Raw genomic sequence first — 15128 nt, forward strand, 5'->3', positions numbered from 1 at the left:
CATGTAATGATTAACAATGAGAAACTAAAGCAGCTGGTTTGTAGAATATCAATGCTTCACTCTGCTGGCCTATGCTTCCCTCCTTTCCATTGAGTTACATGATGGTGCATTTTACATCAAGAAATGTATGCTAAATTTTAAGTGACGTCTTTTGAAAAATCATTAAAAAAAATAATGACTTGTGGTTTTGGAGAGGCTGAGATTAACAACTATTTCAAGGGCAACATTTGTTACCCGGGCACACTGCTTGCTTTCTTAAAATATTAAGAGATGAAGGCTACCAACTAGATAGTAGTCTCCTCAGAGGAACGTCACAATTAAGCTCATACCTACTCATTGCATAGTCACTGGTCAGAAAGTCAGAAATGCTTTTCCAAGAGGGCAGAAAGGGGAAGGAGCAAGAATTTTGATTTCAGTAAAAAGCAGCTATTAAATATTTGGCATTGTGGGACAGAGCTGAAGGGCCGTATATGCCATGTAGTCACTTCTAGGTACCTCATTATCTGTGAGAGCAGCCAGGTGTGCTCTCAGCTTCCTGGAAAATGATGACATGGGGGAATTTTATCAAATGAAAGTATACCAACTTTTGCAAGGCCCTGGAAAGGCCATCTTCCTGCAGAAATATGATAAGTTATGCCAACAATTCATGGCTTCTTTTTGTTCACTATGTCCGTTTCTTCTGTATATTAAAGTCAGGGTTTGATATTAATCAGCACTTGTTCAAAAGGGGGCTTTTCTGCTGGAACAATAACTCAAAGAAACAAAGTTTTTGTGATTTGGAAAGCTAAATCCAGACTGACAGCTTTTATAGCAGCATTGTGCTGTGCAAAATCCCAGCATTTTGGATCAGGTTGACAGCATTTCTCAGTGCCTTTTGGCCCAAGAGTTCCAGCTTTCTATCAGGGTATCTGCTCATGAAGAGAACAATGTTCTCAGGGTCTCTGGGCTAGCTAACCAGTAGTATTTGTGGAATCTGATTTTTAAAATGCCGCTGCAGAAATTGATACTGAAGAATTCCTGAGATATGCTTTTGTGGCTTAGTTACTTTCTGATAACTAATCTCAAAGAATAACATTTAGGCATGTGGAAGTTAGAAAAGAACCTCTGTCAGCTTCTTCAGGAAAAAGAGATGAACTGTATTCATCATGATAAAACTGTTAAAAAATAAAGCAAATGAGTACAACCAGATATTCATTTTCACAGGTTTTTCTCTTATTTTTACCTCAAGCAAAAAGCTTCCTACTGTCTACTTGCAGCCCCGGGCTAATGCTGCGAATGCTGGCTTTGTATTCATGATATATTTTTGCAGGTGAAGTTAAAATGGCTATGAATGGTAGCACTTCAACTTTTTAGGACCATATCCTTTTTTGTTGCCATAAATATTTATCAGTGTCAGTGTGTGTGGAAATCTAAGGAACATGATTATAATGTAAGATCGATGACATTACAGTAATGTGTGGAGTGATCAGAATTAATGGAAGAAGGCAAGATGTGAGGTTAGTTGTGATTGCTTATGGTTTAACTGGGGCAGAGGGATGGAGCTGGAAAAATCTGTTGCTAGTAGGAGACTAAAAATGCTCTTCAGGCTCTTTATAAGTGGGATTAGCTCCAAATTGTACTGATGCCCTTTATTACTACTGCAGCACCATTAGAGAACTTTTCTGGGGGGCTGAGATAAGATCATCTGCATATCTATGGCCTCTGCTTCTGTGTTGCTCCAAACATACTGGGGCTGACAAAATTTCATTAATTTCAGGACTGAAGGATCAGGCATCTCTTCAGAGCCTGGTATCTGCTTTTCTTGGGTGACCTCTGGCATATGAAAGTTTTCTGTTTGTTGGTGGAACCAAGTGATAACATTCCTCTGTGGGTAGTGAAGGGCTTATTTCTCCTTTATCGTTTCCGTTCACAGTTTTTTTATCTAGCTTGATTGACAGAATGTTGAAATGCTAAATATTATAATCTATTTTGTAAAAAGGATTTGAATATGAACACTTTTTTCTATTGCCCAGTACAATCTGTTCATCTCCATTAAATTTTTGTTCTAAAGTATGTCCAGAGCGTTCTAAAATAGCATCAGATGCATTAACTACCACTAATAAAGTGATTAACTTCTTTCCTGGAAAACAGCTTTTGTGCTCCTGTTAATGTTTTTATTTAATCCTGATGATATATATATATATATATATATATATATATATATATATATATATATATATATATATATATACGTATATATATATACATATACATACGTATATATATATATATACATATGTATATATATATATATATCTTCTTAATGCCTTAATATTTTGTATATAGTATATTTGTCATTAACTTTTATTCTCTCTCTCTTTTTAACAGGATTTATCTGGGGAAGGCTACAGAGACGCTATTGGTGATGAGCACTTTCATCTAGAAGGTATTTAAGGAACAAAATTTCTTGGTTAATGTTAAGGGATATTGGAATAAGTCATTGAGCAAATCGATATAGGAATGTATACATGACAGTGCAGCTCTTGATATGCTGGTGTGTCATTTGCTTGGCAGAACTGATAAGATAGGATTAGGGTATTATTTCTGTATCTCCTATGACCATGCTCCTAGAATCAAAAAGTCATCCCGTTGTACCACAGAACCCAAATGTATTCATTAAGTGGCTCAAACCTTTTGTCCAGCTACTTCCATTGGCAGTGGAAGCAGTGGTAAATAGTGCTGTCTCCAGTAGAAGCAGTCAATCACTGGAAATGTTAGCACTGGGTTTTGTGCTATGTCACACACCCTTCTGTGATACACAAGCCAGACTTGGAAAGTCCTACATTAATTTCTAAAAGACTGAAGACTTCTACACAATATATTTCTCTTGAATATGAACGGAATCATCATTGCTTCCTATAATTTCTTCTTTCCATGGTTCATCTAATCTCTTCCTCTGTGCTGAGGCCTCTCTTGCAATGGAGATGGGATCACTGTTGTGGGCAGGGCCTTCTGGGACCTTCAATAAGGACCCCATATTATGCATGCCAGAGGACATAGTCAAGGCCCCTTGATCTTCAGCTGTGCAAGTGGGGATTGATGAATGGATAAAACTAATTTGGGTACATTGTCGGTCATTCTTTTCAACAAATAAGGAAATTAGTCTTCAGAAACTCTTTGGGAAACTCTCTAGCATAACAAGTAGTTGTACGGGCTGCGTGCTAGATTTATGTTACAGGCTAGTGGAAACAATATGCCTAACTCATTTAGAGCAACAAACCATGTCAAGCATTACTTGGAAAGTGCTGTCTTTTATATAATCCAGTCATTTGTGCCTGGTGGTAGAGACTAAAAGATGACAAGGGTTGTAACAAAACTCACACCAACTTTATATTGGTTTTCTTTTTAAATTTTTTAGACCATAAATGCCTCAAGTAGAGGGGGACAGACGTAGTGCTTGGAGAGATCAGGAAGACTCTGTGTGCATATTTTTTAGCAGCAGCAGATTGTTCAGTGCTTGAGGGAAGACTTTGCTGTACTGAGTATGCTTACAAAGTCTGAGTGTTAGGCAGGGTTCTCTCCTTTTGTGTACTGGCAAAATCCAATTGTGAATTTAAGTTCAAATCATGGCAGTGGTGTAGCTTTTTTCATTGATAACCTTGTGCTCATTAGTTGCTTATATATGAGTGAAATTGTGTGTGTTGGTGGGAACATGTTTACCACAAATGCCTTTCTAATGCCTAAAAATATGATGTCTGTAACTCTGACTTTATTTTTGTTATTTTACTATTTTTATTATATACTAACTAAGCTAATAACACCTTCTCCATCTTTTCTTCTTTGAGCAGTCAGCCTGCGTCATTAGTTGCTTCTTGCTTTCTTCTAGTAAATGTAAATGAGTGTTTCTTGGAACATCTTTAATATAATGGATTCTGCTATCAAATTCCATTCAAGGACTGCCAATTGATTTGTAGCACAGAAATCTCAAACAATTGTTCTACCATTGCTGAATCTGTTATCAGTGATCAAAAAAGGCTGCAGAATAGCAGCACTTTTGATGTAATAGTGGTGTAATCTCATTCTCTGGGACCTGCTGAGACTGAGCTGAAAAAGCCCAAAGAGCTGCTGGAAGAAAACTCATTTTAAGCATGAGCCATTGCAAAAATGACTTGTCACATTGAACAGAAAAATGGGTTTCAGTGAAGTGAGTGAATTGTGCCTGCATCACCTGCATTGCAGCCACAGTACTTAGCATCAGTAAGTGTTTGTATGCATGTGCTTAGAATATGTTGTGCACACCAGATAAAACCCAGATGTGACTTCAGAATGTGAATTTTGAGGTGCAGTCAGGATAATGGAATAGACCATGAAGGACTCTTCATGTTAAGAATGTCTGTCTTCCAATTCCTTACCTGTAAAGTATGCTAACAGACTGTTTCTTGGAGCCCGTGTTTCTATCGCATCTGCTTTACAAAAAAGGTTCCCTAGTACATGCCAGTAACATAGCAGTTCAATTTGAGCAGGTGCTTGTAGGCTACTGTTAAAAGCAATAACATGAAATAATTGCCACAATGGAGTCAGTTTGTTATAAGTGTTTCAGTATTAACTTCACAGTTTTCTCTTCCCCTCATAATAGGGTATAACTGTAGTAAAGCGAGGTTTTAACTTTTCAATATTATACTTAGCACAGGATATTAAATGCAAGTATGGTAAATAATTTCATTTTTCTGTGTCTTGTTTCTTCCTTTTAATTGCCTCTAATTATCTCTTACTTAGTTGTGAAGAACTGTCTTGCATAGGTGTTGTAGATTCTGTTTGCTAATATTTTCTAACTATTCAGCAGCTGTGCTGTTTTTATTAGACTTACTCTTAGGTTTTCCAGCTAAATGGCAAGGACAGTTTTACATTATTACTCCTGATCTGTCTTGCTTCTTATGAAGTAGCTGGGTAGAGAAAATGAGTTAGATATCAGCAGGTGGTCCGTTCTCTGCGTGCTGCCACTGGGGAAGAACTGTTTTGTAGCATCTGCCCAGCTGTGAGTCAGGTAACTGTTCCCACCCTGCGCTCAAGCAAACGCTTTTTGGTCCTCATCCCTGCTGCTCTCCTATCTCCAGGCTGCGCTTTCCATGCCGGGCAGCCGTAGCCACTTCCCAGAATGACCTCTTGAATTGAAAAGCTGCTTCTGATTAGTAGATGATACTGAAAGCTTGTGTTGAAGTACGATGCTTTTGCCCTTTTTGTGTAACTTTGTACTTAATACTGGTGTAATATTCTTGAATGATAGTGTTAGTATAAAATTCTGATATTGGCAAAAAGTTGCATCCTAGTGAATCTGCAGCATGATCTGAGACTTTTGTTAGTGTACAGTTTTAATTCTGTGTGGCTAAAATGCAAGATGACCGCTCTCACCACTCTTATAACTCTTCTCTGGATAGAAATGCTTAGTGTGAAAATGCAGTTAATATTCTAGAATGGATATTAATCTTTCCATCTAAAATAATTTTGTCTTTATTTTGTTACTTTGCATGCTTTACATAAGTATGGGTGTAACACATATTTGTTTCATGTGTATGCACTTACGCATCAGCCAGAAGCTTTGGTTACTGGTTTCAGAGACCAGGAGCTGTGACACACTGGTTAATTGGGTTGAGCTGACATGGGACATGAGTGACAATAAAGACTTGAACACACCTCTACCAAGTACCAGGCAAGCATCTAATTACTGGCCTATGTTCTACCTTCATGAATACACAGTACGGATGGAAAAAAATAGGGAAAAAAAATATCTTGAATTAGAAGTATTATAGCATTAATTACTTGGAATGATTTACGTCTTACCTTTCCTCAAAGCTGCCCATCTGTTTCCCAATTACAAAATTGTTCTCCTCTCCTCTCATGGTACTTTGACCTACAATGCTTAGTTTAATGTTTTGGTTTTGTGTTGTGTTTTTTTTTTTTCTTTCTCTTTTTTTTTTTTTTTTTAAATCAGGAAAATGCTTGATGGAAAAAAAAAAAAAGAAACATTACTAAGATTTGGGGGGAAAAAAAAAGGAAAAGAAAAAAGCACAGCAGGTGCCACAGTTCCTTTGGGTTAGGGAAGAGTTATAGCCTTCACACTCAGAGACCTTATTGGAGAATAAATCTGAGCTCTTTATAAGGCTCTCACTGAAAAGACAAAGTGGCAATAAGAGAAATAATTGAATTCCTTATTTTGTTTTACATAGCCAAGTTCATTACCTTTTTTTTTTTTCTCCTCTTTTTTTTTCATCTCTTAGCTGTCTGAGCAGTACAGATAAAAAGAACTCTCTTTGCTGGATTTAACTTCTGTGTTGTTATGTAAAGCTTGATCAAATCCTTTCGTCTTAACAGACTTAACTGGCCAACAGCAAAAGGCTCGGGATTCTGGGATTAAGATTGTATTTGGTAAGAGGACTGGTGCATTAGTGCATTCTTTTGAACTATAGAAAGAACAAAGTAAACATCAAAAGCATTAAGCCATGAGAGCGGATTGTTGACTCAATGTTGCTGCATGACAAGAGGTTAGAACTCAATAGTGGTGACTCTGTTTACTGAGTGCTGTGCAGAAAGAAACAGTTTGACCAGTATTGTCTATTATATTCAGCACCTGCCTTTGATTTTGCTGCTGGGCAAGTCACTGTAATTGGCAATTTTTAGATTTTTCTTACATTGCTGCTCTTTCTCCTTGATAGAAAAGAAACCAATGGAAACGTTAGTCTGCTATTATTTTACAGTTTTACTTTGTTGCCCTTCTTTCTCTATCACTAGTAATTCAAAACAAATTCAATCAGATATAATTTTAATAGTGGGATCATTTGCAGCTTGTATTCCAAGTTCATCAGTGCTTTCCTTCTTTGTTTCAGAGACTTCCACTTGCCAAACTTGGAGTACATGTGATGTGTAGTCTGCCATGGCTTTGTACATACTTCTCATGCTCAAACATACAAATTTTCTTGTCCAGCAGTGTCTGCACAGGAAGCATGAACTTCATCACTCTTCGTATCTAGGATAAAAGAGTGTGAACTTTCCCTTCCTTGTAACTAGTTAGAATAGTAGTTTGGCAGAACCGAATTGACTGGAGATGATTCTGGAAGTAGTCAAAAAACTAGTACAGAGATTGGAAGATGTTTTTTTCCATTTTATCTCAGCAGGGAAGCCAAAATGGCAGGCAGGAATTGAATGTGGCATCAAATAGCAAATTGCTCTTCTGTCATGGAATTGCACAGGTGGCTCAGAAAGGTACCTGCTACTGGTGTGTTCAGCATCCAAGTTGTCTCTTTTCAAGGTACAAACAAGGTTTTTAATCAGTCGTTCAAGACACCCGTTCTTGTGTTTTGTTTTGTTTTGTTTCTAGAATGATTTTCACTTATTTTCCTCTTAATTTGGGGGAAATTATCACAGCTAATGTGTGCAGACCAGGCGAGTTTTCTTATTTGACCATTCCATGTCTTTATGAAGTGAACTGCAATTTCCTGTCTATTTACTTGAATGTTTAGAAACTTTTCAAGGCGGACTGATTTTACCTGCCTGTGACATCTAAACCTGTAGCAGGAAAATCTTGCTCTGACACAGACTGGTTACAGTAAAGAGGCAATTTCCTACTTCTGGCAATACAAGTTCTCTAGAGTCCAATGGGAAATAGCTATCAGTCCACGTCAGCTGCTTTTTGGAGTTGAAGGTAAAGTCCTTAAGCTCACGAGACACCTAACTCATCACCCCAATTAGTGATGTGATAATATGATTTCTCATGTCACTGTTCTGAAAAGGATGAGTTAAGTGTTTCTACTAACTAGAAATCTTGCACCTCTGTGAGATCAATCTAGTCCTTTACCTGTCAGACAAGCTGCCTCTTCTGCTGATAGCAATCTGTGCCCTGTTTCGTTTGTCAGTCTAGCATGTGATGTCTTGATTATTATTCTCTTGACAGAAGACTGGAGATGACCCAAGCCTTCCTGGTGCCTTATGTGAACATGATATCCAAGGGTCCTGCTGAAAGCAGTGGCAAAACTTGACTTGAATTAATAAACCCATTTTTTGATATTTTTCCTAAACCAGACATCCAAACTACTGTCAGCCGTCCATGCCCTAGATAAAAAACATTCCCTCTTCTGGTACCAGAAAGGACAAAATTATTCAGGTCATCTTTTTGCCCATAAATATTAGAGAGCCCTCCAGCAGAGTTCAAAGCACATGTTGTTGCTGAAAAAAATCTGTCTTGGATATCTGTAAAAGAGCTACTTGGAGCACTTTTCACACATTTACAAGACATTACAGAATTTCTAAACTCTCAAGTGAGGCATGCTGTATTTAGCAAAGCAGAATAATAATTAATTATATTCTTAGTATTACAAAGTGTTTCTCAAAATGTGTTACTAGTATGTCCAGTCAGTCTTTCATCTGTCTCTTCTCCCTCTGACCGGTACCTGGGGAATCTGTGGCCAAGCAGATACAGATATGACTGTTTCTAAACATGGTAATTGGAAGACTGCCTGTTGGGTTATCAACTCAGAGGAAGGGTGGCAAGGTATGGTACTTGGGCCCAAATTGTTTATAAGTTCATCAGCAAAGGAATACTTAATTTAACGAGTCTTAGCTAACTTTCTGAAATGTGTATCATGAAAATGCTATATGCATGCAAGACACTTTTTACCGTGCTTTGTTAGTCTGTTGTTAGTAATGCCTTCATATTGCTAACTATTGAAATAGTCTTTGTTAGCGACACCTTCATGTAGTCTGTTAGGCTGGGGTCTGAATGTGTAACAAAAAGCAATTTTGTCAAACTTCACGTACCTTTCTAGTTAATGTCTTCAGTTATAATGGTTATTCATGCCTTGGAAAATAAATGAAATAATTTCCTATATATTATTTGCATGAAACATCAGCATATTTATAGAAAACACATAGATCGCATCTTGCAAAGAGGCAAAGTTGCTTTATCTGAGCACTTTTGTTATTACTCACCTAGTACTATTGATATAGGCTTTCCTTTTTCTGTTGTTTCTTAAACCAAACACCAATTCATCACTGATACTGCAAACAGGGCAAATAATTCTACCGTAAAAGCGCTTTTGTGGTCAGCCTGTGGTGGCTCTATGTGAATTCTGCATTTTAATGACTTGTTGCTAATCCTTTGCACTTACTATAGCTTTGCTGTACATGAGTATATGCTACGTGATCACCTCGGACTGGTGATCATCTGCTTGCTGGCTGTACTTTTTTCAGCTGCCAAGAGGTTTCTGCTGTACCCTTTCCTCAAAACTAAGTAAAATGACACTAATAAATACCTTCAGCTTGAGGCTGCCCCACTGGCATCAGCCACCAGTGTCTGACACGCAGCTCGTCCCTGCCTAGGCTGGAAGCTGATAAGCTGCTTACCGTGAGTTGGAAGGAGTACCAAGGAACATGGGGTGGGGGGGAAGGAGCAGTGGAAAGTGCCAAAAGAAAACTGCTTAGTTTGGCAGTTAGAACAAAAGTCACCAAAGAACATGAGACTGGTAGGATTAGCAGAAGTTTTCCTGTGGTCATACACAGATCCAGGAAATTATAAAAGCAGGTAGGCTGTTTGCCATGAGTGGGAGGAAAATCTTATGGCATAAGGCACTTAGTTTTTTTTTTTTGTTTTTTTTTTTTTTTTAAATTGTACAAGTGTTTCTTAACATTAGCTGTTCCAGTTGAGGGGGGTTGGTATTTGGATCAGAAGCTTTTACTTCTAGAGCTGCCGTTTCAAGTACAGCCAGGTCAGTAGTGATGAAAGACTGTTGCCATCCAATGGCTGTCTGTAGCCTGTGCACAATGAGTCAGTGGTCTCCATGTGTTCCCAAATGGACCTTTATGGTGTGTCACAGCTCCCATCCATGCTGGCAAGCAGACCACAGATCGGCAGTGAAAGGTGGGCTGTTCCGCCACCTCACAGGGCCAGCCTTCCCCCTTGCAGCCAGCTGCTGCCATGCGGAGGGGACGTGCTCTGCTGCCCATGCGGGGCTTGTTCCCTGTGCACAGGGAATTGCTCTCTTTAGGTGGCAGCCCACCAGCTCCTACTGGTGCTGCCTAATAGCTTTTGGTAGATGGTGCATTTTGTCTACAGTCTGAGGATTTTATTCTGGTCGTTAATCCCCTGTGTTAGCCTGGGAAGATCCCACCTGCTCTAAGTAATTGTTTCACATTGATCTCTATATTCAGATGATTCCCAAGTGCTGGAAAGTTATTACTCCTGAACGCATGCAAGTTCAAGGACACAACGGAAGAGCTGAGAACAGAGCCTGCATTTCCTGCATCTGTGCCTGCTCTTCTGCCCCTTAGAGCGTTATGGAGAGAGGGTTTCATAGTATAGTACATAACAAAACTCCTAACTTACAAGTGGTCTCTGTTCTTTGCGGTGGCTGAAGAAAGCCAAATGTTATTATTAATTTTGTATAAAGTATAGAAAATATTTCAGTAAAAAAAAAAAAAAAAAAAAAAAAAAAAAAAAAACAAGATAATGAAAAGGGAAGTAAACAAGTACTTCAGAAGCAAAAAGTTGACATTTAGTGAACACCTTACACATGGAAAGCTTTTAGAATAACACTATATGCATGTTAGAGTATATGTAACAATATTAGTTTTCCATAGTTTTTCCTTCTACCTAAGACTAGCATTTTTTTCTGCTTTCATAGAGAAGCTAATGCCATTTTTGAGTTGTCATTAAAATAGGATCAATTAACAATAAGAGTATTCACTCCTTCTCAGCTCCAGGGCAGTCATGAACTAGTTTGCTAGGAGGAAAATGTCTCCTGGGGGTGTAGCTGTTGAAACCTAGGTCTAGATGTCTCTTGGGTTGCTTCTCTTCATGGTGCGTGTGAGAAGCAGGAGAATCAAAGGGCAAAGGCAACAGCTTAGGAGATCTCATCGAAGGGAGGAGTACTCCTCATTTGCCTTCCCCAGCCCAAAGGTGAGCACAGCATCCCTGTCAAGGCAGAGCTTTGGCAGCAGGCTGGTTGGTCGCACCAGTGTGTGAAGCCTGAGGGAAGTTACCCTGTAGCAGGATTGAGGCGGGGCAAGAGATGGGTGCCAGTGATGTGAAGCTCGTGCTCTTCGCATGAGACTTGAAAGTGCTGGGCCTGAGCAATCAGAACTTGCCAAATCAGTCTGGGCTGTTGACGTTTCGCTCAGGCTGTCAGCCTCGTGATTCAGAGGAGGAGCGCTGTGTAGGCACATCCAAGTGAGCTGTTCCTCTCATTCAGGTTGGGTAGTGACGGTCCTGAGCGCACAGCAATGGGGGCTGGTGCACAGCTCTGTGCTGGCTGCCCCCTGCCTGGGTCGCTCTGGCAAACCCATCTCGCCACCCCAGCTGGGGGTTACAGCTAGCTGTGTCTGTGTGTCCTGCTCCCCGGCCTCTGCAGCAGCGACTTATCCAGGAGGCAGGGCCCAGGTGCCGAGGCTGCCATCAGATACACCTTGGCAATCCGATGGGCTCCGCAGCGACTGTGGGAGACAGCTGATCTGGTGTGCATGGGGCAGAGGTAACACTACGATACTGTACGTGTGCAGCAGTACAAAAATGTTCTTGAACTTTGCCCCGGGACATCCACCACCAAGAACAAAGAATGAAATATGGGAACAAGTCAGTTAGGAGTTCGAAAACAATCTCTCTGGAAACATGATGAATACCAGTGGTTTCATTTATTCTACTTGAAGAACAAAGGTCCTTTTTTACTTTTAATTTCCCAGCAACGATTATTACCAGTTATTTTTCTTGTAGCTTTGACCACAGTTTGTGGAGGTTTTATTAAACATGTTTTTGAAAAGTGAGTCAAAATGCCATTCTTCTCTGACTCTCTCGTGACTCTCTCTTTTTTTACCCATGTGAAACTAGAGCATATTTCCAGGCAAAGATATGGGGCCAGATAATACTCTTATGCTGGTGTTCATGGAATTATTCCAGTTTTTGCTCTTGTAATTGAAATACATTTTGGCCTTTGCTATTTCAGAAGAAAATATATTCATTTCAAATCCATTGCCTTTACATAAAACATTAAATTCATTCACAATTCAGTAGGCAGTAAGTCCTGCTTTAATTTCCCAAATATTCCTGAGGTTTCTTGTTCTTTTGTGTTTGCCTTGACCTTGACACAGTCAGGCAACCCAGTTTCAGAGTGCTCCCTTTGCTGGGGTTTTGGTGCCTTTCTGCAATAGGCTTTTGTTTGGTTCCCATGTTCATGCTCTTGTAAGGCCCTCCTAACCGGAGGGGCTTCATATCTCAGTGCATCTCATGTGAGCACACAGATTTTGACAGGACTAAATACTTCTTGCACTTCTGTCATGCATTCAGAAGCAGAAACCATCTAGCTGGCGTCAAATTCAGGAGCCGTCATTTTTTTTTATAGCTGGCTATGTAGCTGCAAAGCTCTATAGCTGCCTGAACCTTCGGGCTGGGTAGTTGAGACACAACAACCTGTCATCCTGCCGAACCCTACAAACACACAAGCGTATACATGCAGACGTATAGAGGCAATTTCAGTGAAAAGCATATTGCTTTTGCCAGTTGCTGTTCCAAATTCAAAGTGTGTATCAGTCAGGGTGCTTTTGTGTGCTTCAACTCCACTTCTGCTGCAGTAGCTACAGAAACCCAAAGTTTTACCTCACCAGGCAGAACAAGTGCCCTTTGTTACCTAGACAGATTACAGCTTTTTCTAAAGTCTGCTCTTCATAAAAGCCCAGCTTGAACAGTGGAAATTCTGACTTGCCTCAGATACTGAGGAGACTTTTATAGTTTCAAGTAGCTCCAGGGTTATATTTTAAAAGTTGAATTTCATCACATGTTTCAAGTTTGGTGGAAAAAAAAAGACATGATATTTTTAGCAGAAAAAAGTCCCCCCACACCTTTTTTCTCAACAGATGTTTCATCTCAATCATACCCAAACCTCAAAGCACAAGTAGCAGTCAACCTTATTCTCCTGTGGAGAAAAAGATAAAATGTCATTTGTTTGGAAGAGGATTTTTTTTTTTTTGTAACCACAACTAGTTTGTGGGTAAAGGCAAATAATAAGTGCAGTACTATGGGGCTGTGGAAATGAACCTGAAGCAACATTTCTGCTCTTGAAAGGGCTCAGAGTCCAGCTGCTCTTGTTAGATGCAAAGTCCGAACCCCCCAGCCTACCAAGAAAATAAAAATACCAATAATCAGAATTTTCTTGCTTTATAAATCGGATCTAGCCATCCCGGTCCTTTCACCAGTAAACCATGTCATATAAAGTGCTCAAGTTTGTACTGAAGGGGATTTAAAACTGTACTGGTAACAAAAAGAGAGAGAAAGAATAGAAGTTGTAAAAGAAAGTATCCAGAAGTAGAAGAGCTCCTAGCCGAGGAATTTTCATAGGGCTCTGGAGGAGCTGGGGAGCTTTGCTGTGCCTTGCAGCCAGGGCTGGGAATGGGGCTCAGCACTGAGGGGAGCCCAGGCAGCCCTGAGCTGTGTGTGCAAAAGATTTATTTAGGGGAAAGTTATAGCCCCTCTAAAGGATTTGTGTATGTGAAACTGGAGTGTGGTACTGCGGGCCCTTTGGTCATTTCCATGAGCCTTTACAGATGGGGCCATCCAAGTGCGGAATTTTATTTCTCTAGATGTTTTGCAGTACGTGATGTATCACCTCAGTACCATTCCTCAGCCACATATGAATATGGTACGTACAAGAGACCTGTGCTTGTGCATACATGTGTATTTGTGGGCCTGCTAGTCGCTATGTCACTTTCTAGTTGTACGCCGTGTTGCGGATAAATCTCCATTTTCCCCCATCTCTCACAGTGAGCTGTTGGGCTCTGCAGATGGGAACACTGAACCTGCTGTGAACATTAGCTGTGAGAGAGTTGTCAGAGGTGCAACTGATTCAGCACAGCCAAAGTAATATTGCAGTATAGGACTTTTTGCAGTATAGGACTATTTTTTGCTCCCAAAGCTTTTTTTGTGAGGGTCAGAGTAGTGTTCTTCCTCACGGGAAGCTTTTTGGATGGAATGAATTGTACAGCTCAAATACCTTTATAGCCCCTGTTACATAGCAAGGTGGTGGAAATGAGATTCTCCCATTGAATATCTAAGTTAGATGGGAATGAGTTGATATCAAAGCCTACATTATTAATAGCATTACCTATTCTGTCTTCATCTGAATAAAAGGTCTCAGAGTGTTGCTTCTTTCTTCTTTTTCTTCCCCTGTGAATATCGGGGGAGAAAATCTGAGGAGACAAAAAAAAAATTAAGACAGAACATCCTATTTGAACACACGCATCTGCAGCTTACACTGAGAAGGGATTTTCAAAAGCAAAATTGTTACCAAAGTCAGTGTATAGCCATTTGTAGAGGAGGGAGGTCTGTCTTCCTTTGCTTTAAGTTACAAGTGATTGCTTGGTGTCCATCTGTCACTGCTCTGCAACAGAATCCAGCACTTTGCAGACCCATTCAGAGCTCCAGGGACACACAACACCGTTAGAAAGCAGTGAGTGGTCCATATGACAGTGACAGCTCTCACTTAAGAAGCACTTACCCACATTAAATGACACAGATCGTTATAGCAGATTGCATTATGTTAATGTGGCTTTTGATATGCCCAGCGATCAAACACAAGTCTTGCTGCTACAGGTATCATCCTGAACTGTTCTGACCAAAGCTTATGGAGATTTCCCCCCCAGCCTCCCCTTTTTTAAGTAGGGGAGGGGAGGGAGAAATGATCTTCTTTGATCTTCGATGAGGAAGGGAAAAAAGACTGTTCTGTTCAGGCTTTTGGCTAACACAACAAACAGTGTTTAAAATTTAACTTTGCTTAATTAATTAGTAATTCTGTTTAGTGCTGTCTGATCTTCATCCAAAAGGTATTTTGAAGCTTGAGAACTGAACATCAAAGTGTATTGGGTGAAGATGGTCAAGTAAGGCATTTAATCTGGCAGTTGTTGTTGATGAAATACAGCCAGTTGGGGAACTAATTGGAAAAGGGAATCATAATCTGGCAAAATTCAGCAAACTCCCTCCCTTCAGCAAACTCACTCCAGAGAGTGCAAGAAATCTAGGTTTAGTGTTTAAGCATGTATGAGTTATACGCTAGTTAGTAGAGAGAGACCGTGTTGTCCTTTGTGTGTGCATCCTTAGTACACATCCTTTAAAAAAATAA

At 39.8% G+C, this 15128-nt stretch overlaps 1 protein-coding gene across 3 annotated transcripts in view; it reads left to right on the forward strand.

Moving 5' to 3' along the window:
• Positions 1 to 15128, forward strand: part of NKD1 (NKD inhibitor of WNT signaling pathway 1) — a 107649-nt gene that overhangs the window by 67510 nt on the left and 25011 nt on the right. For all 3 annotated transcript variants that reach the window (XM_032195473.1, XM_032195472.1, XM_032195474.1), the window contains one exon: positions 2368 to 2425. In XM_032195473.1, the coding sequence (XP_032051364.1) occupies positions 2368 to 2425 (58 nt within the window). The remainder of the gene's footprint in view (positions 1 to 2367; positions 2426 to 15128) is intronic.

Source organism: Aythya fuligula, chromosome 12, assembly GCF_009819795.1.
Source record: "Aythya fuligula isolate bAytFul2 chromosome 12, bAytFul2.pri, whole genome shotgun sequence".
NCBI lineage: Eukaryota > Metazoa > Chordata > Aves > Anseriformes > Anatidae > Aythya > Aythya fuligula.